At 35.9% G+C, this 23,188-nt stretch overlaps 5 protein-coding genes across 7 annotated transcripts; all 5 read right to left on the minus strand.

Annotated features, from left to right (window-relative positions):
• Window positions 1–152: 152 nt before the first annotated feature.
• On the minus strand, window positions 153–4,433 carry LOC111494510 (oligouridylate-binding protein 1B-like). Its single transcript, XM_023144451.1, has 12 exons — window positions 4,185–4,433; window positions 3,312–3,373; window positions 2,861–2,963; window positions 2,648–2,724; window positions 2,513–2,574; window positions 2,315–2,402; window positions 2,077–2,152; window positions 1,967–1,997; window positions 1,576–1,695; window positions 1,274–1,359; window positions 954–1,127; window positions 153–846 (listed from the first exon to the last, which is right to left on the minus strand). Exons 1-12 carry the CDS (start codon window positions 4,287–4,289, stop codon window positions 553–555), a joined length of 1,278 nt encoding a protein of 425 aa, XP_023000219.1. The 5' UTR covers window positions 4,290–4,433; the 3' UTR covers window positions 153–552.
• A 721-nt stretch (window positions 4,434–5,154) lies between these two features.
• Window positions 5,155–7,346, minus strand: LOC111494570 (protein TIFY 10B-like). Of its 3 annotated transcripts, none has more exons than XM_023144527.1 (5): window positions 6,913–7,345; window positions 6,611–6,755; window positions 6,106–6,419; window positions 5,943–6,000; window positions 5,155–5,464 (listed from the first exon to the last, which is right to left on the minus strand). In XM_023144527.1, exons 1-5 carry the CDS (start codon window positions 7,088–7,090, stop codon window positions 5,299–5,301), a joined length of 861 nt encoding a protein of 286 aa, XP_023000295.1. In that variant the 5' UTR covers window positions 7,091–7,345; the 3' UTR covers window positions 5,155–5,298. The 3 variants fall into 3 exon arrangements, with proteins under 3 accessions (XP_023000295.1, XP_023000296.1, XP_023000297.1); XM_023144528.1 differs by lacking the exon at window positions 5,155–5,464 and adding an exon at window positions 5,471–5,576 and having other exon boundaries at window positions 6,913–7,346; XM_023144529.1 differs by lacking the exon at window positions 5,155–5,464 and adding an exon at window positions 5,589–5,700.
• Window positions 7,347–13,315: 5,969 nt separating this feature from the next.
• LOC111494302 (transmembrane protein 87B-like) lies at window positions 13,316–16,292 on the minus strand. The gene is made up of 5 exons (XM_023144210.1): window positions 15,898–16,292; window positions 14,604–15,522; window positions 14,109–14,204; window positions 13,778–13,914; window positions 13,316–13,704 (listed from the first exon to the last, which is right to left on the minus strand). Exons 1-5 carry the CDS (start codon window positions 16,125–16,127, stop codon window positions 13,527–13,529), a joined length of 1,560 nt encoding a protein of 519 aa, XP_022999978.1. The 5' UTR covers window positions 16,128–16,292; the 3' UTR covers window positions 13,316–13,526.
• A 1,620-nt stretch (window positions 16,293–17,912) lies between these two features.
• Window positions 17,913–20,386, minus strand: LOC111494305 (sm-like protein LSM1B). Its single transcript, XM_023144214.1, has 5 exons — window positions 19,969–20,386; window positions 18,799–18,867; window positions 18,613–18,728; window positions 18,457–18,519; window positions 17,913–18,145 (listed from the first exon to the last, which is right to left on the minus strand). Exons 1-5 carry the CDS (start codon window positions 20,027–20,029, stop codon window positions 18,068–18,070), a joined length of 387 nt encoding a protein of 128 aa, XP_022999982.1. The 5' UTR covers window positions 20,030–20,386; the 3' UTR covers window positions 17,913–18,067.
• Window positions 20,387–21,140: 754 nt separating this feature from the next.
• Window positions 21,141–23,153, minus strand: LOC111494303. The gene is made up of 6 exons (XM_023144211.1): window positions 23,065–23,153; window positions 22,894–22,966; window positions 21,730–22,253; window positions 21,457–21,631; window positions 21,301–21,368; window positions 21,141–21,205 (listed from the first exon to the last, which is right to left on the minus strand). The coding sequence occupies exons 1-5, from the start codon at window positions 23,068–23,070 to the stop codon at window positions 21,349–21,351; spliced, it is 798 nt and encodes a 265-aa protein (XP_022999979.1). The 5' UTR covers window positions 23,071–23,153; the 3' UTR covers window positions 21,141–21,205; window positions 21,301–21,348.
• Window positions 23,154–23,188: the final 35 nt, after the last annotated feature.

Raw genomic sequence — 23,188 nt, forward strand, 5'->3', positions numbered from 1 at the left:
CCCAACCCCTATAAGTTGGGAGGGGTTAATCTGGGTCCCCCTAGTCCATATAATATTCACAATTTAAAACTTTTAACTACACCTCAATGGTAGCATAAAAATTGAACAGAAAGGGCGAGGAAGTTGAATGTTCTTTTGTTGCAGTCTGTGTGTAATGGCACAAAACAATCATCACCCATTCCTTCACATAAAAGGAAGAGGAAATAGAGAAGACGAGAAAGAAAGAAAAAAGAAAGAAAGACTAGAATACCAAGGCTATACCCAACTAGTGTGTTCTCTCCTAAATAACAACACCACCACCACTACCACCACCACCACCACCACCAAGAATCCTCATATCCTTCTATAAATTCAGATACTCGGTACACAATGATATGATATTTCCATAAACACTACTGAAAACTCAAACACAAATTAAAAAGTAAAAAGGGATCATACACTACTAAGGCTCATCAGACAACTCTCCACAAGAAAAAAGAAAAAAGAAAAAAGAAAAACAAAAGATGAGATCCAACCAAGCACTCCATTTTGTATACATCTCTCCTCAGCCTCTTACTGATAATACATGAGCTGCTGAGCTGCCGCAACGTTCTGAAACCCACCATCATAGATGGCCTGACTTGAGCCAGCAGCACCACCCATCCCCATGGCTGCTGCCTGCTTTAAAGGATGTGGAGCCTGGGGGTGGTGCATAAGAGCATGGACGCCCCCCATTTTGCTCATTGCCAGTTGCCGCTCATATGCTAAGAGGTCAGTTGCGGACAGCCCCTGCATCGGAACTGCTGCAGGCGGAGGAAGTGGGTTCGAGATGGTTCCAGGTGGAGTTGGTTTGCTTCCCCAAGAGCACTGCAAACATACAACCAAGCGTTGTATAAATTAGTCTTGCACATTCAAGCATACAAGCAGTCGTTGCTAGCAGCTCTATGAAAAATGTTAAGAGCAGAAAACAAAACCTTGATCTGTTTTCCGCAAAGAAATGACTGAGTATTCCCCATCTGAATAGCCAAAGCTGCCTCAGCATGAGTGCTATATCTAACAAAACCAAAACCTTTATCACGCTGGATGCGAACCTCCTCAATCACACCACCAAGAGCATGAAAATGGCGATGAAGATCAACCTGCGTCACCTGTATAAACAAACAAGGAACAAGTATTCGTAACTCCAGAAAGCTAGTAGCTGTCAGATGAGTAAAGAACTCCTAAATATCACCCACATCAGACAACAAAATCAACACTACAAGATTAAACTTCCAGATAGGATGAGGTATCTTGCCTCTGGAGCAAGATTGCCAACATAAACAGTAGTGTACTGAGGATTGTTCTCCGGGGCATCACTATTAACCGTCTCTTTACCATCTTCTGCAGAAATTTCCAAATACGTGCAGTAATGTCAAAAGCTTGGGGGGGGGGGGGGGGGGGGGGGGGGGGGGGGGGGGGGGGGGGGGGGGGGGGGGGGGGGGGGGGGGGGGGGGAATCAATCCTCAATACAAAACAACAAAAGTGAGACATTCTAAACTTGTAGATTATAATGAAAGAATTGAAAAGCATCATTAACATTGGGGAACAAACACTAACCAGATGATCCATTCGTAAGTTCTGCAATGCTTTTAACATCTGAGCTCTGCTTGTCTTCATTGGATCCAGCACCTTTGGTAGCCCAGTTGCAGCGAATCTGTCGGCTTCCAAGCCACTTACCTGAAGCAGACCATATGTAGTGAGAGATAGGATGCAAAGATGGTAAGAAGACCCTTGCAATTGTTAAAGTAATTATTGGAATTATGTCAATTTCGAAGGTCAAAGACAAGACACTACTTGCTTTCATGTTGTTATGCACGATAACAATATACCACAAAATTAAATGAAATAGCAGATGAAGAGACCATCAAGCTATTCTTTCTTACAAATGTTGAACTAATTAGTCTACAATTGACAATCTACTACAAGTAATTTAAACCATAGTCCTTACCAGTCAGGTCATTTATTGCACTTTGAGCATCCTGGAAAGGGAGAGCATAATTTAGTAACGAAAAGAGAAATAATAGAAAATAACATATTTGAAGTAGATGTAGCTTGAACCTGTTGGTTGCGAAAGGAAACAAAACCAAATCCCCTCGAACGCCCAGTCTTCTGATCCCACATAACTCTGGCATCGCTGAAACCAATTATACATAATATCAGATATTGATGGTTAAAAAAAAAAAATTATTAACAAAAAACTACTCCCCCCCAGGATGAGAGCATGATCTTTTCCTCTAACTTAACTTAAATTCAAAGAAACAAACAAATAAAAAAAAGTTCAGGAGCTGAAGCTTACGAACAGCTAGGGAATACAGAGAAGCATGCAAACAGAGTAGAATCAGTAACTTCAGGACTAAGATCACCCACAAAGATGTTGAAATGACCTGTGCACAAAAAAAAAAAAAAAAAAAAAAAAAAAAAAAACGGGTGAATATAGAAGGAATTAATAAAGAAGTGGCAACTCACAACCATTAATTCAAAACAGATCCAAAACCTGATGTGTCCTCTCTTTGACCACTAGCATAAGCCCAATTTACTTTGATAGGCTGCCCAAACCTGTAAAGCACATATCAAGGGAAGAAACAGAGGTACAAAGCATGGAAAATACCAAATTTAGGTTTGTGCTTACAAATGCCTCCCATTAAGTGACAAAATAGCCATAGCAGCCGATCTGCGATCAAAATAGTGAATAAATCCATAGGATGACTGCATAAAGCAGTGGCAACAAGGATGTTAATAGACAAGGAAAGAAACAATTAGATTTAACCTATTATAAGAAAAAAAAAATATAAAAAGAGAGAGAGAGGTATATAAAATGTTTTATGAGCTCCGTTGGACCAACCTTCTCCTTTCTGACAAGCTTGCAGTTTTCAACAAGGCCTGTACTCCCGAAAACCTCTTGAAGAAGTGGTTCTGTTACTTGTGTATGTATATTTCCCACGTACCTGCATTTCCTCGAAATTAAAGAAACTAAAAGTTTTCAAAAGGAAAAGAAAACAAAGAAAATACAAAAGATACATAAGTAATCAACTACAGTCATATACATATACATAAAAATTTTAAATAAAAACACCTAGAAACTTGATTGATATTAGAGAAGACATAATGTTAAAGCAAAAGTTCAGAAAATCAAACAATTGGGTATCCAGTGACTTGGGAATTATAGATACTAAAAGCAAATAACAAATCTGTGATAGAGAGACGTGAGAACTGCAAGCAAACATAGGTTTCATAATGCAGACAAAAAAGAGGAGATGGCATTAAGGGGATAAAACGTCTTGAAAATCACTTACACACTGCGGCAGGTGCTTGGATCAAAGCCTAGGGGTAAATTTCCACTTGGAATTGGTTCAAGCTGTGCAATGGAAACAACAAAACATATAAAAAGGAAGAAAGACAATAGTGTGCCTTTATGAAATGAGTGGAGGACAAAAAGAAAGCAATTATGCCAATTAAAAGAAATCTTGTTACAAAACGACGGCTGAACCACGATGGTATTTCAATCGGTACATTGAAGAGACAGAGACCACACAATTATGAAAAAAAGAAAACAATCAAAGTATCAGGAAAGACACAGACCAGCGACCAAGCACTCAAAACTTCACAACATCGTATGGAACTTCAAGTTGAGTATAAGTCAGCTGTCATCAACAAGGATGGCAAGTGATGCATAAAATAGTATAATCTACCTGCACCCCAGAGCGAATTGAAAAATAGAAATAAAAAATGCAACACAAACATCTTGCATCGACAGAATATACACCAAATAGAAAATTTAAGCCCCAGAAGTGAGCCACTGCATGGAACATTCTACCATCATTGATTGCCCTTGAGCATACAAATGGGTCCTATGTCTTCATTAATTAAGAACAAAAAAACAAAAAACAAAAATTCCAAACGAGCTCAAGGTTCCCCAGCAGAAACCCACAACTAAAAAGAAACAAAAATTCCAATACCCATCACAAACCTTCAAGCATCCACAACTCAAAACCATACACAATTAGCGAAACACCGCTACAACAGCAAGCACCAAATCGGCCGTAACTTCAGAGACACATCTCCGAGATCGACAACCAAAACACACAAACAACATGCAGAATTGAACAGAACAGAAGGTGTAGATCATAAAAATGTGAACGAAAACAAAAACAAAGAAGAAGTGGAACCTGAGGGGGAGCTAGAAGACCAGGATGATAAAGAGATTGTTGCTGAAGCAAAGCTTGCTGCATCAAAGCTTGTTGTTGCTGTTGCTTCAATCTCTGATGTTGCATTCTTATTTCCTCGATCAATTTTCCGTCAAAATTAACGAAAAATTTTACCGGGAAGAGGAGGGGTTAGGGTTAAGAGTCGAACAAGGCGAGAAAAATTAGAGAGGGAAAGGCCTTTAGGGGTTGGGGGGAAAGAGGATTCGATTACGGGTACTAAGTTGCAAAACTTATAAAATGCCGTTTCGGGCCCGGGCGAAGATATAGTTACGGACCTGTTACGCCCAAATATGCAACAGCCAATCCAATCTTGACAACTATCGTCAAATTGGTTGGCCTGTTTTCTAGCTGACCTGATGAACGTCTGTCACAGCTCCTTTTTCTTTAAATTTCTAGGGGACAATTCTGAAAATTATAATTTTTTTATACATTATTTTCACTATTTTTCTTAAATATTTCCATATATAAATATATAATTAATTAATATAAAAAAATCTTTAATATATTTCTAAATTTTAAATTTTTGTATCTATAATTATTATAACTCATAAGATTAAAATTCATATTTTCATTTTTACTGGGTTGAATTCAAAGACATATTTTGTAATATTTGGTAAATATTTTATTTGTCCAAATATATTTACTTTTCACTTTCAAAAAATATACATGTATATATAAAAATAAACTTTATTAACATAATTCTCCCATACATATCATAAAGCTACCAACTAATTCCAAAGTTTCTTAAACGTCCATAAAATTAGATAATCACACACAAACTATGGAATAACTTCGACAAGAAATTTGATTCTATGTTCTATGTCTCATATTTACTTACTCTATCGAATATTTCTTTGTTAATATCTCAAGAACAAACCGTAATTATAATGACTGGAATGATACATGCAACAAGAAAAATAACTATTTTTTCATTATGGCATCCAAAATTTCTTTAGAAGAGAGAAAAGAGATAATATTTGTTAGAAAGGCATAATTGTTGGAATAGCAGTGATATATGACACAAAATAGCAACTAAATTTTGGAGAGCTATCTTCAAGGGAAAAGCAAAACCACGTTATAAGTTGAGATCCAAATGCCTTGGGAAGCCTTCTTCAGCTTCAGCCTCGGGCACGGGCACGGGCACGGGGTCGGGTCCGGGCTCATTGGCTGAGCTGCTTCCACTTGCTTTAAACGTAGCCTCAGGCTGCTGGTTCACTTGGTATGGCGCTCTTGCTACAGCCCTGAGATCATAAACAACACCACTCTGACTTCATCAACAAAGAAAAAAAAACCATCCTACAATCATATCTAATAATAAGATGGTTCACTTGGTATGGCGCTCTTGCTACAGCCCTGATCATAAACAACACAACTAGACTTCATAAACAAAGGAAAAAAAGAAAAGGAAAAAAATCTATCCTACAATCATATCTAATTAATAAGATGGTTCACTTGGAATGGAGTTCTTGCTACAGCCCTTATCATAAACAACAGGACTAGACTTCATAAACAAAGGAAAAAAAGAAAAGAAAAAAAAACCCATCCTACAATCATATCTAATAAGATGAACTCATAAAAATAACAAAAATATTGTCATGATTTCTGCCATTTACAAGTTTTTTGCTATATAGAAAAGAACAAAAAACCCAAATCAGGATTTGTAAGAGAAGAACTTAAGCAGAGGGCTTTCTTCACGAAAGAATTATAGAAAAGCTATACCTGTCCTTTCTTTTCTCAAGAAATCGGTGGAGTGAAGCCCTCCTAGCAATAGGCAAATCTGTTTAATGAAGTAAAAGGGCACAAAATCAAATTAGGAACAACAGATTAAGATAATCAACCAGAATCTATCTTTTGAATTTCTGTGTTCATGGTGGTTCATTACCAGAAGAGTTTTTTGCTTCTGGTTGCGGTTTCCGTTGCTGCTCCGGCGCCGGCTTGGCCGGTACAGGAGCTTGAGTTTTGGCCACAACATTTGGCTCGATGGCGGGAGAGTTGTTGTTAGGTTTTTCCAAATCAGAACCGAATTTGGTGGGGATGGCTGTAGGAGCGGTGATGGTGGTGGCGCTGCGGCTTCCCTTATCGGCCAAGGCCATGATCTCTTTGGCCCTTTCGTTTGGAAAATCGTCGTACACCAGAACTTTTCCGGCGTAGAATATGGTCATTTGAGCGGTTGCAGGCTCCGGTGAGGGCGGTCTCCTGATTCAATTCGCCATGAAAATAATCAGAAATCAGAACTCCATTTCATAGAGATGTAATTTATTTAACCTAATTTCCTTTCCGTTTTGGCAATTTTCTCGCAAGCAACAGCAGTAAGCAAGTAAATTAAAAATCCATACACAATTGGAAAAGGAAATTAGCCCTAAAAGTGTGTGGGTGTTTCTAAGCACCTGAACTCCCCATTGTTCATGGTGTTATTGGAGAATCCGACGAACTTCGGCAGATTATCCTTCTGCTGCCGTGTCGCACCGGAAGAATTAGGCGTAATCGTCATAGACGGCGGCGGAGGTGACGGCTCGGGCTTTTCCAGTTCATCTAAAACGTATCCCAAAAGAAAGGAGGGGAAAATTCTCGAGTAAGTTCAAGGGGAGTGGAATTCAATTGTCTCAGATAAGATCTAAAAAATTCCTAAGGTTTTCAAAATTCGTAAGAAAAACATAATCAATTCGTTTCTTCGAAACGAAATCAATACCTCTCGGTTTCTTCCTCGGAGCCTTATCGGAGTTCAAATCGGCGAGACCTCGTTTCTCCTTCAGGAACTGGCTCAACAGACTACAGGTCTGAGCAAAGTTCGATTTCCCCAGCCGTTTCGCCAACAGCTCTCGGTCGGCAAATCTCGCACCTCCGCCGGCGTCCGATGGATTCGACATGGCCAAAAAAAAAAAACAAGAAGAACAAGAAAGGAATCAAAATCCCCAAAATCCGCGAGATAGTTGCAGAATTTCAGGAGTGAAAGGAGGAGTGAAGATAGTTCCCCTGGCGAGAGATAACCGGCGCTCCGGTGGTCGTAGGCGGCGGAGATGGAGAAAACAGGGAATATGACTGTTCAAATTTCTTCACATTTCCAAAGGAAAAGGAATTTGGTCTCTCTCTCTCCCTCTCCCTCTCTCTCTCTCTCTCTCCGTGTTGCTTTGAAAAAAATGAGGAGTTGAAGCACGTTTTTTTGAAGCATTAAAAATAAGGAATTCTCTTTTTTTTATTATTATTATTTTTATAAATTAATTTAATTTTTAAATATTAAAGGTGGAATTTCCCAGAATAAAAGTCCAAGGAAAAAGAATTATGACTACGACCATTTGTGTTTTTTTCTTTCTATTATTAATTCTATAATAATTATTATTATTATTAAAGGCATCAAAAATATCTTAAATAATATTCAATTATTTTTTTAAATAAAATTTCCATTCATTAAATTATTCTTTTCTTAACCAACTAAAAACCAACCCCTAAATAACTTAATCTTAAAATCTACCTCTTCCATCAATAAAATCTATATTTTCTCGTGTGTATCGTGAATTTAATCGAAGATAGTGACCCAAGAGCTTAATCAATTCAGATTATTCAACCCGAACCCGTGAAGATATTTTTTTTTATTTGAGTAGAGTTTAATTTTTTTAAAAATAAAAAATTCAAGCTGAAAATAATATTATAGTCCTTTAAAATTCATTATAAATATTAAACATATTTAAATTTTAGTAACAGTGAACTTTTAATTGTCAATGTATTATGTATTATGAATTATGAATTGTAAATAAATATAAATTTTGGGTCAACATTTTAAAAATTATAAATAGTTTGGGGAATTATTATTATTTTAAAAATAATTTATGGTGGACCAGATTTCACGTTCATTGTTCATTCTGGTAAGCACATGGGGTGAAAATAACGAACATGTGGGCGTCTTTAATTCACAATAATATATATATATATATATATTTTAATTGGGTCAATATTTTGTTTTTTTCTTTTCTTTTCTTTTCTTTTTAACTTAAAATTAATATATATATATATAGAAAATGAAATGAATTATTTAGAAATTAGAGCACGTGATAAGCACGTGAAATCTTTAGGAGAGGCCTTCAGAATTTTGATTGCCAAAGCCTTTTCCGCCATTTTTATATTCCTTAAATTACAAATTATAAATTACAATTTTGTTTCCTTATAAATTAATTAATTAATTAATTACTTAAATCCTATTTTAATTTTTAAATTTCCAAATATAAATTGTATTTTGATTTTTTTTTTCCATTTTAATTTTTAAACTTTAATAATTAAAATTGACTTTTCAAACGATAAAAATGAACAAAAATTGAAATATATAAAAAAAAATAATTGCATCGTGCATTTATGAAATATATTTATATTTAAACAAAATGTCGGAAGTACAACTCCATTAAATAAACTCTTAATAGGTGACGTGTAATGAATTTAATAATTTATTAAATTATAATATTTTATTCAAATCAAATCAACTAATCTTCTGTTTTTAAACAACACATATGTTTGTTTTTTGGGCATGTCGTAATTTTAGAAGCACAAAACTAAATATTTATCGAATTTTTTTTATCAAATTAAATAAATAAATTTTGTGATGTAATTATGAGCTGTACATGTAGAAGTTACACGTAGGCACGAGTGACTAACCCATTCAAAATGGTGATGATCCAGAATCGAACGGTCCGAGAAAAACGTGAATTTGCAAAAGTAAATAAAAACATTATTTTTTAATAAAAATTATATATTATATAAAATATTACACACGTGCCGATTTCTACCATTCCTACTATAATAACTCTAAATAAAAATAAATAAATAAATAAATAAATAAAGAGGTGGGTCCCACTAAACACTTGAATGATTAAAAACAAAGCCGCTTTATTAACACGTTTTATTATTTATATATAATAATAATTTATATTTTTCAATTACGTTTTCTATTTTTTATTTATTTATGGGGAAATTAATATTAAATACCTAAAATCAAATAAATATTAAAATGTAAGTTAAAAGACTATTTTACCCTGCTCGATGTCTGGGGACCATTAATTAAATTTGAAACTTTTAAAATGTAATGGCAGCACGTGTTTGGCAAGGTGGGTGGGTAGCTTGACTTTGAGTACAATCCTAATAAAAACATTTTTTCTTTCAATAATTGAAAATAAATAAATAATTGTGTATATAATATTATTGGAAGAGGATTTTGAGTATCGTGTGACGATTTAAGGTGGTTGAGGCTCGATGTGAGTAGAGAACACGATATAATATTTATTCGAGCCTCCAATATCTGGGGGTTTCTTTGTGAATTGTTCGGCATGAGCACGGTGGAGGAAATTAGACCTCAATTGAGGGTTTACTTCGAGTTTCTTTCAACTAATGTGACCTCAAGTCTTAATGGAATTAGGGGATTCTTGGACGTGTAGGTTCGAGAGGATACACCATACAAACTTGAAGAAGAGACCGAGGGCTAACAATCACACATGAAGGAGGATGAGTTGGAACTTGAGGTAAGGAATTTTAGGGTTTTTGCGAGGGTTTCGAAGCTGATATGCTGCTCGGTCTCCACAAAACTTATCTAATTGGATTCTATCTCAACAGGTTTGTAACGGCTCAGATCCACTGCCAGCAAATATTGTCCTCTTTGGGCTTTTCTTTTCGGGCTTCCCTTCAAGACCTTAAAACTCGTCTACTAGGAGAGTTTCCACGCACCCTTATAAATGGTGTTTTGTCATCCTCCCCAACCAATGAAGGACATCACAATCCACCCCTCTTCGGGGTCAGCATCCTCACTGACACTCTTTCCTTCCTCTAATCGATGTGGGACCGCCATGAAATCCACCCCCCTTCGAGGCCCAACGTCCTTACTGGCACACTGCCTCGTGTCTACCCCCCTTCGAGGAACAGCGAGAAGGTTGGCACATTGTCCAGTGTCTGGCTCTGATATCATTTGTAACGACTCAAATCCACCACTAGCAGATATCGTCCTCTTTGAGTTTTCCTCGGGCTTCCCCTCAAGGCTTTAAACTACGTCTGCTAGAGGAAGGTTTCCACACACCCTTATAAAATGGTGTTTTGTTCTCCTCCCCAATTAATATGGGACATCACAAGGTTCGTGTTGAAGAGATCTACATGTTTGTAAAAGAAATCTAGAGTTATCAGAACCTAAAATACAAGAAAAGAAAAAACCTGAGAAAGGACCCGAAGCAAAAATGCAAAATTATGAAAATCGCGGTATTGTTCATGAACCATTTATCGTACTGTCCATGGCACTGTTCATATACGAAAAGAAACGACATTTTTGCCCAATTTGAGTGTTTTTGCTTCGATTTCTAGTCTAATTTCAATGGTACTAATCTTTTATCTTATTTTACGACCTATTTAGGAAGTTCGGAGTCTTTGGCGGGCAAAAACTAACCTAAAAAGTGTTGAGTATTACCAAGTGGCACATCAAAACTTCAAATTAAGCTATTCTTGTAGTATATATGGAAGCATGATATGAGAAACATGTCATAGGAATTTGAGTCTGAATTGAGTTGGTTTGATATACGAAAAAGCACGATAAACTTCACGATTCATGTGTTCTCGAGGAATGAATGAACTGACTATGAACTGAATAAAATCGAAACCATGACTAGGTATCCATGTTCAGGTCACTATGTTGTTTCTCCATTATCTATGTATATGATTTTTTATGCGGTTGGTTATAATGGACGATTAAGGGTTCATTGACTAGCCTTTAATCGTAAACCTTACTCGATCATTGGGGATCCGAACAACTATATATGACATATTATTTATGATTGTACCCTATTGCCCATTAGTTTCCTCTTGGTGAACCAGGAGCGTCAGGGGTCTGGAGTAGTACTTTGAGAGTTGGCTCAATTTTATTCATGCACATGATTACTTATACGACTATACAAGGATGTTAGGTGTTTTGTCAACTAGCCTCTAATCGTAAACCTGACTTGATTGTCTGGGTTAGAAAAAAATTCAATTAATTTTCTCTGAGTGAACTTGTCACGAGCGACGAGGGTTGTAGTACCTTGAGAGTTGATTGAACTTTAGACTGCATAAACCTTATGAGAGTTTATGACTGATGTTGAAGTCGTGCCTCGATGACCTACACCAAAGGTCTAGAATTACGTAGATGATGATGAAAGAGACTAGCAAAACGACAACTCAAGAGACCAAGAAAACAAGAGAAATTTCAAAGGCTAGAAGTCCAAATTAGACAAAGAACTAAGAACTTGAACCAGCTTCGGTTAAATTACCTAAGTTCAGCTTAGTTCGGACAAACTAACTTAGGGTATAGCCTACGAAGAATTTACTCTTAGGATGAACTAAGAGCTATGGTAGTGGTAAAAATACATTACTAATTTTATCGATTTTTGTCTCTATACCAAAATTCTAGAATATTCTAGAAAAACATTTTATAAAAAGTATTCACTAATAAATCACTTTTAACATTTAGGTTTACACCATAATAAAGTAATTTTAAAGTTTTTTTTTTTTTAAAAAAGATTATTAAGAAAGATTTTTAATTGGTTATTGTAAAAAACACTCATAAAATAGGGGAAAAAATATTATAATATATATATATTTTACAGAAATTAAAATGAAAAAGTACTTGTAATAAACAATTCAGTGCACTCTTGTCAAGCTGACAATCATGACTCATTTTAATACCAAATTTGCCCTTTTATTCTTTTATTCTTTTTTATTTTTAAAATTTAAAAAAAAAAAATAAAGATAACATTGTTTGGATTAGTATCAAACTAAATGTATTATTTTTGAAAATTATTTGACATTAAAAACTAATATAATTTTTGAAATAAAATTTAAATCAGTTTATTTAAAAGTTCTGGAAATTAAAATGTTTGTCTTAATTAAACACGAAACTATACTCTAAGTGAAAAATGAAAATAAAAAAATAATAAGGTAGCATGGTAGATATTCATATCTTTTAATGCAGGCAGCACAAAGAACAACGTATAATAATTTTAATAATTTTAGTATAAGGACTATATTGTATTATGTAAAGAAATAATATTATGATTTTGATGGAATGGTTTTGGTCTTGGTCAATTTTGTTCACCGAGGTACCATTGGTGACATTTTGTTTGCATTTGACTATAAGAAAAGCTACTTTCGATATTCAAACAGTATCAAGAATTCAATTATCGAAGAAAAAACACCTATAACACTGTATATACATAGACTTAAAACCGAAACTCTAATTTAGAAACCCTAATCGAGGCATTTAATAGCCCAACACCAAAAAATGATTTCACTTTCGACCAATTTTCGAGCGGTATTCCATCGAAACGAAATTTACAAATTTACAAATTTTTAGGATTGAAACAAAAGTTGAATAAGTAGATCAAAACATCCTCCCAAGTTCAAAGCTCAAAATGGGTCAAATGTCAGACAGAAGGGGGAAAGAAAAACATATATTTTCTATCAGAAACTTAACTAATAGTACAAAATGCTTTAGAAATTGAATTTAATTATTAAAAAAAAAAAAAAAAAAAAAAAAAAAAACTGTTAATAAAGTATTGAATTCCAACAGACATAAGGCAAGAACAAAGTAGTCATCAAATAACCTTATAACGAAAACATGTGATAAGAAGACAACTATATTTGAACTAAACCCAGAGCTTTTATAGAATGGGTTTGGATGATTTGTATGTTTATATCCTTGAGAGGGCATGGTGTTTTCTTTCATGTCTGATCTGACCAGCTACAAATCAAAATAAAAAAAGAAGTAACTTCCATAACAAAGGTACGGGTCGAGATTTAGATCTTCGAGGAAATGAGAAGTACATATATCTATGGTCGAGCTATTGAATCAAAGGTTTTCCAAGCTACGACTTGGTTCAAATCGTCACCTACATGTTTTTAACTCCCTCAAATCGATAGCAGTGGGAAATATTCTAGAGAATCAAGATCTATCATATTGGAAGATTTTGGCAGGTGAGGGGAGGCATTAAATATCAAAATCACGCACAGTTACAAGAAGGGTTATTGTGGAACAAATGATAAATACTACATGAGGTGGGATTTTTTTTTTTTTATATATATATATATATATATATATATATAAAGAAAACTACAACACTATAGTCTACTATCACATCCGGCTATTAGCAATCCAAAAGGCAAAAATGAAAGGGATGTCTTACTTTTAATAGCATTTTCGCCCTTGGCAATTATATATAGACTACCAGATTTTCCCAAGAAATAGAGCTAACAAAGTAAATAAACTTATGGCTATTATGGTACCAAAAAGTAGGACCTGTGATTCCAATTTTATGCTGTTTTATCTTCTTCTAGATCACCAACTGGATTGTCGCTTCCACGCAACGGTTTAACATCTGGTACAGTCCGAACATCCTTTGAAGGTGAGGAAATTGGAGATGGTCTTATGAGTGTTAGATTTGTATCATCCTTGTCGAACTCTTCGTGTGCATCTTCGGAGTATGCATACCTGAGAAACATAGAGGATGAGATGATATAGACTGGTAGAGGGGCGGGTAGAGAAACTGTGTGTCGAAATTTACCGCATTGAGTTTTGAGAGGGAGCCCAGAGAGCACAAATGACACACAGTAGAGAAAATGATAAGATTTGCCAGAAGGCAGGAATAATCCATGCATTTTGCCACTGCTCATTGTAAATGTCATTTGATTTGAAATAAAGCTGCAAGAATACGTTTAAGAAAATGCAGTCAGCGTGTTTGGGACGAAGTTACGAAAAACGACAGTGACTGTTCACATGAACCTGCTGCAGTTTCAAGTAAGTTTTAATTTCTCTAAAAAAAAAAACTATGCATGAATGGAACATGTCGATCGTGTTTTTAACATGATAGGAACACGTCTTCATGCACAAATTACCTCATAACACATCCAGCCCACCGATACAATAACAGTTACCGCCAATGCATTTGTGAATTTTCTGTAAATGTCCAATTTAGTCGTCAACCTTCTAGCCTGTGATATCGATAACAATGGAGGAAAGCCAGGCAGTAGAAGTTATAACACAATAAATGAAAAAGAAATTTACATCATTAGCATAAAATGAGAAGGTAAAAGATAATATTAGACTTGGGCAGGAATATTAGCAAGAGAAAGCATAATTTTAGCAGAAAATTGCAGCAAATGATATCGCTTCCACTGAATCTATGTTTCAATTAGAAGCTCAACGTCTAACGCCATGCTTTCCATCATACCAACCTACTCCATCGAACTATATTTTGATTAAAACCAGATTACTTTCTCAGTATTCGTCAGGAAACCATTTGCTAGGAGGAACTTAATCTTAAAATATTTAAACTACAAAAAAAAAAAGGAGTACAAATAAAAAATAAGTGCTACGAACAAACCAGCTACCTGAAGCTTGCTTAACGTTGCGGAGAGGGAGGTAAATATCCAAAGAATGAAGAAAGCATCCAAGATTGCCACGGGTAGAACCAAGAAAAGTCTAGCTTTTCCTGAAAGATCACTTACAGCACCCACATTCTCAACCAATTCAAGAACTTCAGATGCCAGAAAGAAGGTTAATCCAAGCATGAGAACTTTTGATGTCAGTCCACCCAAAGTTGGTCTAACAACACCATAACCCATTGAAACCATCAAAAGTATCAGACGTGCAATTGTACGCTTAACAACACCAAAGGTGACAGCCCACATAGTAATCCCTGTTGGTCTTATCCCAGTTTGGTTGAATTCAGCAAACTCAAAATACCACATAGCCATCTCAAACATCCCCAACGTTATGACAACCGTAATGCAGTTCTGCAATGGAAAAACTTCTTTCCAGAATCTTGCATACTGTGAGAACCAAAAGATTCCAAGCAACACATAAGCAAAAGACATATACAAATAAAACTTCATTAAAGGCGCCATTCTACCCGGTAGGTATCCAGAAGGATTTTTCCATATAGTTTTCCCCTCGACAACCACATTTTGAAGCTTTGGATCACAATGGATGAAATACAAGTTATACATTCCCGTTTTAGTAATCTGAATCGATTTTGTTGCCAGGGTTGCAACTTTCTCATCTTTGTTGAAAGAGACTCCATAAACTTGAGGCCAACCAGAATTCTTCGAGGACGGCCGGTAAATAATTTCACCTTCTGAACAAACACCAAGTTTAGCAAGATCTACAGTACAACAGATTGCCCTTTGGCCACCATAGGCTGAGCCACCAACCATCTCTCTATCTTCCACCTCAAAAACTATTGCATGCAATGGCCCAGAGCTGAAGTTGGAGAACTCCTCTGGTCTCCGAAATGTAATTTTTTCGAAGCTGGTTTGACAGTACACTATATAATAAGGTAACTATCACAACAAAGACAGAATAAGAAATACACTGACTCCACAGAAGTTAAACCTAGATAGATAAATCCTAACATTCAAACAAGCTATCGAGACTTCCCCAAAATTCTAGCTAACAGTAAGCCCAAAGCGTATTGATAAAAAGCAAGCAAGCAAGCAACATTAACACGCTTTCGTTAATGACACATAACAAAATTCATACGAAGATGGAAACCAAAATCACATAAAATTGCAAAACAATCCAGCCTAATCTCGAATTAACTCATCGTTTCCGCCATTCATTGAAACAGAACCGAAAAACAACGAACACATCGACAACCACATAAACGGATCAGAAAACACATACCGAATGTAGGAATCAGCATTGGTAGAAGAATCCACATCGGCACCGTTGCGGTCAGCGTTAGAAGAGCGAATTCCCTCGCTACCTCCATGGACGACAAACGCATTGCCTTTGTTAACGAATATCTCACCAGAATAGTGGTGGACTGAGGCGTGAATGCACAGGGACCAAGCACATACTAGCAGAGTGAAGGAAAACAGTACCCGTTTAGAAGAAATGCAAAACAAAGACATGGATTACAGCCGGAGCTTCCAAGAGAAAGAAGATTCAGAGCAGCAAAAGCTTGGATCTGCAGAATTCTTGCTTGCTTTGCTTGACCGCCAGAGAGAGAGAGAGAGAGAGAGAAAGAGAGCGCGAGATCTGTGACTGAGTGTGAGCTCTGAGGCGAATTAAATTAAAAATCGATAAATGGAGTTCGAGTTAAAGTAAAAAGAAATTATGTAATTTTGTATTTCTTTTATTGGGAGGGACACGTGTGGGTTTCTGGACGGCTTGATTTATTTGGGTCTTTGCCTTTAGAGCCGTTGGATTTATTCCGCTTCACTGTCGGTGTATGGCTATAAATAACAATAGATTGAGAATTTGGGCTCATTAAATTAAAAAGCTCCTTTTACTATCATGGATAATAAGGAATTTTTTTTTTTTTTTTTTTTTTTTGAAAATGTAATAATGGAAATAGAGAAGTTGACTTGTCGAGACAGGATTATATTATCCGTCCCCGTCCAATTTTTCACTCGCCCTGGCCTAATAAACTAAATAATATGTTATTATTTTTATTTATTTATTTATGAAAACTACGTTTTATATATATATATATATATAATGTAAATTAGTTAATTTTGAGATTTTAATGTAATATTTAAACTAAATATAATGTCGTATATTTTCTTAACCATTAAAAAAATTAAAAATTAAGACTATGTTATAATATTAAATTATGAATTTTTAAAAATTATGTTGGTACGATATTACCTCTCTATATATATATACGCGCTTATGAAATATATTAATTTATTGAGATTTTTTTTTATAAAAATTATATTGAAAAATAAAAACTTTATCATAATAATTTTTTTTAAGGAATAATAAATAGAAAAATAAAATTATGCCCGAAGAACTAATCTTTACAAATTGAAATTCCCACAAAAATAAATGGAGATTTGACGGAAAAAGAAATAAAATAGGTGAAGGGAGGCTTTCCGGTCCTCGCCCCTTACGGTCTCTAAATTGAAAGGGAAGATTTAAAAATCTATTAAAATGTTTTAAAATTTTAAATTTAATCAAATATTATCTTCATAAATTTATTTTTTATTTTTAATTAAGTCATTGTCGTTTGATAATAACTCTAAACATAACTATTGAATCGTGCTCCTCTACATCGAACACTATATTAAATTCCTTATAAAAGTGTAGAAACTTCTTTCGAACATATGTTTTTTAAAACTGTTAGGTTGTGTCGATGATACATAACGAGCAAAAATAGACAATATCTACTAACAGTGGGCTTGAGCATTACATATGATATCAAAGTTAGACACTGGACGGGTGTTAGTGAAGACGTTGGACCCCCTAAGGGGTAGATTGTGAGATCCCACATCGGATGGAGAAGAGAATACGTGTCAGTGAAGATGTTGGACCCCCTAAAGGGTAGAGTGTGAGATCCCACATCGGATGGAGAAGAGAATGAAAAACATTTTTTTATAAGGGTGTGAAAGCTTCTCCCTAACATGCGCATTTTAAATTCATGAGGCTGATGGTAATACGCAACGAACTAAAGCGGACAATATCTACCAGTAGTGGGCTTGAGCTGTTACAGTTTCATATTAGAAAATTTAGATTTCTGTGATGAACCCCTCTAACAACCCCCACAAATCGTGCTCGTGCTCCCCTGGAGACATCAAAGATTGTTCTTATTAAAAGCTCGCTCAAAGGTTCAAACACACGACATCTAAGTACGTGTACCGCCCCGAAAGCACAATAAGAAGGAAGCCTCCGTAACTCAAGAACCTGGGTCGGGGTTGGATTAAGAGGAAACGTTTTTTATTTATCGAATAAAACATTACACGAGAAATCGAAGGTCGAAAATATAATGTTTAGAAACTAATGGCCACAAAAATAGGCTCTCAATTGTTCATAAAAAAACCAACATATGATCAAATTGTGAACACAGCTATTAGTCCAGATCAAGAAACTCCAGTCTTTTCCTAATTGTCCCTTTAAGATCTGTAGCCTCTCTCTCTGCTTTTTGAGCCTGCAATAACAGTTTTTAGTTTGTAAATACCAAAAAGGGTTCGGTTTGACATGGGCATGCGGTCATGGGCAACATACCCTGGATGAGCATGACCATGACACTAAGCACACAGAACACTAATCTTCAGACATAAGCACAAAGGGTTCGACGTGACATGGGTATGAGGCCACGGGCAACACACCCTAGATGAGCATAATCGTGATACTAAGCACACAAAACACTAATCTTCAGACATAAGCAAATCTATGTCGTGTTTTCCAATAAACGTGGAAACGTTTAAGAAATCCAATGGACGAGTCAACATCACTTACCCTTTTAATCTCCACAGCAGAGACATGAGTCATGTGTGGAGGGAGCTCCTCTTTCTCCATGTTCTATAAAGCCCAAAACAAAAATTTTAAGAGAGTAGGACAGCTAACAGACAAATAATGAAGACAAACAAGTGAATCTCTAAGATTTTGTCCTACCAGCTCGCCCAGTAAAACGACGTTTTCGCCTCGAATTACATAGAGACCTAAAGGAATATCGCTGTAAAGGTCACCAACAATCACTCTTTCACAGGATCCTTCAAGAACAGCATTTGCTGAAACATAGAAACAATTAGTTCTCCACGTGAATGTTAAACCCATATAAAATTTCAGGAAGAACTATACCAAATTGATCGAATGAACGGAGGATTCCTAATAGCTTTCGACCATCTCGAAGTAGTACAAGAACCTTCTCTATAGAACGAAACGATCATTAGAACCGCAATTCTAGCAAATAGCAACACTAGCTTTTTAATCCTTCTCTAAAAGAATGCAGACATGCTGAACAATAATTTAGAAGGTAGCTGTAAAACATCCTTTTAGCATTTGGTACAGGGAAGATCAGACCTATCCATAGCGTAAGGAAAAGTTATCTTCTATCCCCTTGAATTCTCCTATTTGCTCATGTCAAATCAAAGTTGAAACAAAGGTTTTCAAGGCCGGGCTAGATAATTGCATACGGTGATAGGTGAGGTAAAGAGAGTGAGATCCCACATTGGTTGGAGAGGGGAACGAGTGTCCACGAGGATGCTAGCCTCGAAGGGGGGTGGGATTGTGAGATCCCAAATTGGTTGGAGAGGGGAACGAGTTCCAGCGAGGACACTGGGCTTGAAGGGGGTGGATTGTAAGATCCCACATTGGTCGGAGAAAGGAACGCGTGTCAGGGTCACGCTGGGCCCTGAAGAGGGTGGATTGTGAGATTCCACATCGGTTGGAGAGAGGAACGAAACATTTTTTATAAGGGTATGGAAACCTCTCCCTAGTCGACACGTTTTAAAAACCTTGAAGGGAATCCCGAAAAGAAAAGTCTAAAGAAGACAATATCTGCTCGTAGTGGATTTGGACTGTTACACTGAGGGTAAAACGTCTTTCACCCTTAGACTCACCATGGCAAGCTCTTCAAAAAGGTGGGTAGAATTTCACAGAGGTTCCATAATCTCTTGAAAAGAAGAGGGAATCAAAGGCATTCACCAAATAAGACACAAATGGTTGCTAAAACCACTACAACAAAGTGCATTTGATTCAAATATCTTCATTTACATTACTAAACTGTTATCCAGAAAGGATAAATGGATGCTCATTCATGTGTCTAAATAAGCTTGATTGGGTGAAAGGTTTTTGAATCAAAGAGCTGCAATACAGAACAATTTGATACTCTCAAACCCCATGATGATCAAGAGATAGATATCACATTACACAACAGAGGCAAAACCCATGAAGCCAGTGATATTAAATTTCAAAATTAAAAAGGAAAATGAGTATTAATTTGTAAGCATCGAAAGAGAAGCAACATACTGTCAAGGTAATTGGCAAGAGAAGTTGAAAGGTAAATATCTTCCGCGCTTGCCCACGACATCGACGACCTTTAACACTTAACTCCAAACCAAATAAATGGGCATTGCCTGCTTAGATTCCTATCCAATTCTCAACCAATCCCTCAAAATCCTTTCACAATTTCCTCAAATAATCTGTCTTCACCATCCACAAATCCTTCGAAACTAAGAACAAACGATTCAAAACGAATCGAAAAGGGGAAAGAAGGGCAAAGATTCAATTTCTACAAACAGAGCGAAGATGAAATTGGGGGAAAGGGCTTCGTGAGAGACAGACTTAAACGTGGCGGAAGCCCGGAAGAGATTCAACTCCGGCTGCAGTGTTGGTCTGGATTTGGTTTGGTACTTCATCTCATGCGCCTTTGGATATGTAGGGCTTTATTATTTATTTATTTAATAATTAATTTTCAAGGCAATTTGGATTGAGAAATTATGATTAACTTTTAGAGTAAGTTTATGGGGTTAGAAAATTGGTGTCCATTTGGATTCTTATGACTTATAAATCTAAGTTATTTTTGTGAAAAATGCAACGGAAAGCTTCACTCCCGAACATGTCCCTTCTTTCATGGTAAATAAAGTAGCCTCTTTCTTCTTTTCGCTCCTTCATCTTTTTACCTCGATGAATAGGATGAAAAGAGAAATTCAAGCAAAAACAAGTACTAACTCCGAAACTTTACATGAGAGTAAATTAATGAAATTCTCCCTTTTAAAGTTAGTTGTTTCATAGTGTTTAGAATCAAACTTAACCGCTCAATCACCTATTTATTGTCGAACTGTGAACTCTTGATCTAATCTCATACGAGATTTCTCACCATAAACATAACTTAATGTTAATATTATCAACCAAGAGCAAAAATGGGGGCAAAAGATGGGAGGAAAACGGAGCCCAACAACAATGTCTTGGTAACTTTATAACAATACAAAATGTTATTTGCCTCGAATATGTTACAAAGAGAGACCCCAACATTAAAGAAGGAGAAGAATTATATGGTAAAATAAAGTGAAAAATGTAAAGCTCTGTCATCATAGAATCTCTTTTGACGATGTATCATAACATGAGTTGCACTGTTTTCGTAACATACAACCATGAAAAAAAAGGAGTAATCAGCACCGTCGATCAGATCTATATTTTTACTGTGATGAACAACATCTCAACTGTTGGATCCATATCATCAAATCAAAGGGTGGAGTTTGAATATCTGGAAAAGTCATTTTTGGAGATGGAATTTGAAGATCAGTCATTGCCAAGTTAAAATGAACCATACTGAAAAAGTGAGACCAGAAAAGGTGTTACCTTCTTCAAATCAGTTGGATGGGGAATTGGTTAGAGAAGGAGATGGAATTATATCTCAAGAACAATATCTGCAATTTGCAAAACAAGAACTTTGTTAGAGAAAGCTAAAATCTTGTGATGTTTTAGGATGGATTTATGAACAAGCTATGAACTTACACTCGGAATCGGTTTTGACCCATTTGGATCCATCTTTAGCATTTCTCTGCTCTTCTTCTTCTGCTTCATTTCTGTTTTTTGGTGACTGTTTTACCTCTATGTACCTCTTCAACGACGATGACGATCGAGAAGCGTTTTGTGGGGCAATCTTCTTCTGGAGAATTGTTCTTAAGAGCTGCCATTGAAATGGAAAGATCATTAGATTCAAAAGCTGAAATTATGCAGCAAAAATCAGAGTTGAAGAAGCTGTTTTTTAGTTTGTTTTGTCATTACCTTTTCCATTCTTGACTCTTGTAGAGTCTCTCTCAAACTTGGTGGTGGTATAGGAGTGAAGCCATTTCTACAAACAAACAACTTTTTGAGCAGAAACGACACGGATTTCTTCCCGATCGCTTTCTTTTTACTATCGGCGCAAATGTCCTTACATTTGCCAATTATAAGACTAATGGTCCTTTCAATATCTTCATCTTTATCATCAGAATCACAGCTGAGGGGATTGCTGATTCTCCTGTCGACCTCCAAGCTTGAAGGGCAGTTGAGAAATCTATCCAATGGAAGATCTGCAACCTGCTTTTCGGGATTCGGTTTGCGAGATAAAAGCTTTGTCAACTCCTTCTGTAATTTACCAACTTCTTCAGGAGAGAAATCTATTATTTCTTCTGAAGAAGATGGATCCTCCTGTATGTCTTGTCTTCTCTCAGAATCATCTTTGATCTCATTGTTGCCAAAAGTTCCAATTGCAAGCAACCCATGAGGCCAATCGCTGAACTCTTCACGAGACTCTTGTTTTTTAAGCTCTGCAAATAGGGAGATGGAAAATATTCAATTTATATTGAAGAAAGTATTCCTGTAATTTACAATACTTCACCATTTCAAAGATCCAGAAGAGAGAGAGAGAGAATAATTTCATGGTCCTATAAAGTAAGAATGTATAATAATATATATATATATATAGTCCTGGGATCTGATTACTGGTTGGTTTGCAGTCCTAAACTAGAGCTAATGAAAGTGGACAAAAAAGGAAATGTAAAACAATGGTAAATTTTGTACATTAATATTTGTTTTTAGGGGTCAAGGGAACAAGGCACATGAACCCAAGTATTGAGGTTAGTGATTCAGGCTACCTTTTGAATCGTGTCCTCGTTTGCATTGGGATCTTGATCCAGCTAACTAAACTTCGGATCCAACCAAAAACCATTTCACTAAATCTATTTTCCACTGTTGTTCCTTCTCCAAGTTGATATCTTAAAACAATTAAACCATACAATCTCAACTTGAACAAGAAACAAGATTTAAGAACACAAATCTTTGACTCATCTATATATACACACATCATTCATGCAAATGAACACTCTACATGCCAGTTTGAAAACAGAGAATAAAGAAGTTCATAGCATAGAGGAAAAAGTGGAGCAAAAAAGAGAAGAAAAAGCTTACGAGAAGTAGAGAATGTATTTGGGATTTTCTTCTCGTGTCTGCCATTTAGTTTAGTTTGCATCCAGCTGAAGAACTGCATTGAAGAAATGGAGAGAAAAAAATAAATCAAGCTTCCATCAAACTACATTACAGAACATGAAGTGTAAATTTTGAGCTAAAAATTAAGCTCACCTTCATCTTCAACTAACGATACAATTTGAAGCTGTTTAGAAAAATTGGAGAGCGGTGAAGAAGATTATGAGGTGTTGTGTCAAAACAGAGAAGTTCAGAACCAGATCTTTAAAAGCCAATGGCG

The sequence above is a fragment of the Cucurbita maxima genome, unplaced genomic scaffold (assembly GCF_002738345.1).
Source record: "Cucurbita maxima cultivar Rimu unplaced genomic scaffold, Cmax_1.0 Cma_Scf00020, whole genome shotgun sequence".
Taxonomy (NCBI): Eukaryota; Viridiplantae; Streptophyta; class Magnoliopsida; order Cucurbitales; family Cucurbitaceae; genus Cucurbita; species Cucurbita maxima.

Excerpts from the sequence above, each read along its gene's own strand:
- LOC111494302 (XM_023144210.1), bottom strand. The coding sequence starts at position 16,127 with ATGTCTTTGTTTTGCATTTCTTCTAAACGGGTACTGTTTTCCTTCACT. Across the intron at positions 14,205-14,603 it reads CAACGTTAAGCAAGCTTCAG|GCTAGAAGGTTGACGACTAA; the intron begins GTAGCTGGTTTG and ends TCGATATCACAG. Across the intron at positions 13,915-14,108 it reads TGGGCTGGATGTGTTATGAG|CTTTATTTCAAATCAAATGA; the intron begins GTAATTTGTGCA and ends GTATTCTTGCAG.
- LOC111494510 (XM_023144451.1), bottom strand. The coding sequence starts at position 4,289 with ATGCAACATCAGAGATTGAAGCAACAGCAACAACAAGCTTTGATGCAG. Across the intron at positions 2,403-2,512 it reads TCAAAGAGAGGACACATCAG|GTCATTTCAACATCTTTGTG; the intron begins GTTTTGGATCTG and ends TTTTGTGCACAG. Across the intron at positions 2,153-2,314 it reads TCTGTATTCCCTAGCTGTTC|CGATGCCAGAGTTATGTGGG; the intron begins GTAAGCTTCAGC and ends AATTGGTTTCAG.
- LOC111494305 (XM_023144214.1), bottom strand. The coding sequence starts at position 20,029 with ATGTCGTGGGCAAGCGCGGAAGATATTTACCTTTCAACTTCTCTTGCC. Across the intron at positions 18,868-19,968 it reads TCTTGCCAATTACCTTGACA|AGAAGGTTCTTGTACTACTT; the intron begins GTATGTTGCTTC and ends TTCGTTCTATAG. Across the intron at positions 18,520-18,612 it reads TCGTTTTACTGGGCGAGCTG|AACATGGAGAAAGAGGAGCT; the intron begins GTAGGACAAAAT and ends TGGGCTTTATAG.
- LOC111494303 (XM_023144211.1), bottom strand. Across the intron at positions 22,254-22,893 it reads AAATACATTCTCTACTTCTC|AGCTTAAAAAACAAGAGTCT; the intron begins GTAAGCTTTTTC and ends CCCTATTTGCAG. Across the intron at positions 21,632-21,729 it reads AAGAGTCAAGAATGGAAAAG|CTCTTAAGAACAATTCTCCA; the intron begins GTAATGACAAAA and ends TTTCAATGGCAG.
- LOC111494570 (XM_023144527.1), bottom strand. The coding sequence starts at position 7,090 with ATGTCGAATCCATCGGACGCCGGCGGAGGTGCGAGATTTGCCGACCGA. Across the intron at positions 6,756-6,912 it reads TCCGAGGAAGAAACCGAGAG|ATGAACTGGAAAAGCCCGAG; the intron begins GTATTGATTTCG and ends GATACGTTTTAG. Across the intron at positions 5,465-5,942 it reads CTTGAGAAAAGAAAGGACAG|GGCTGTAGCAAGAGCGCCAT; the intron begins GTATAGCTTTTC and ends TTATGATCTCAG.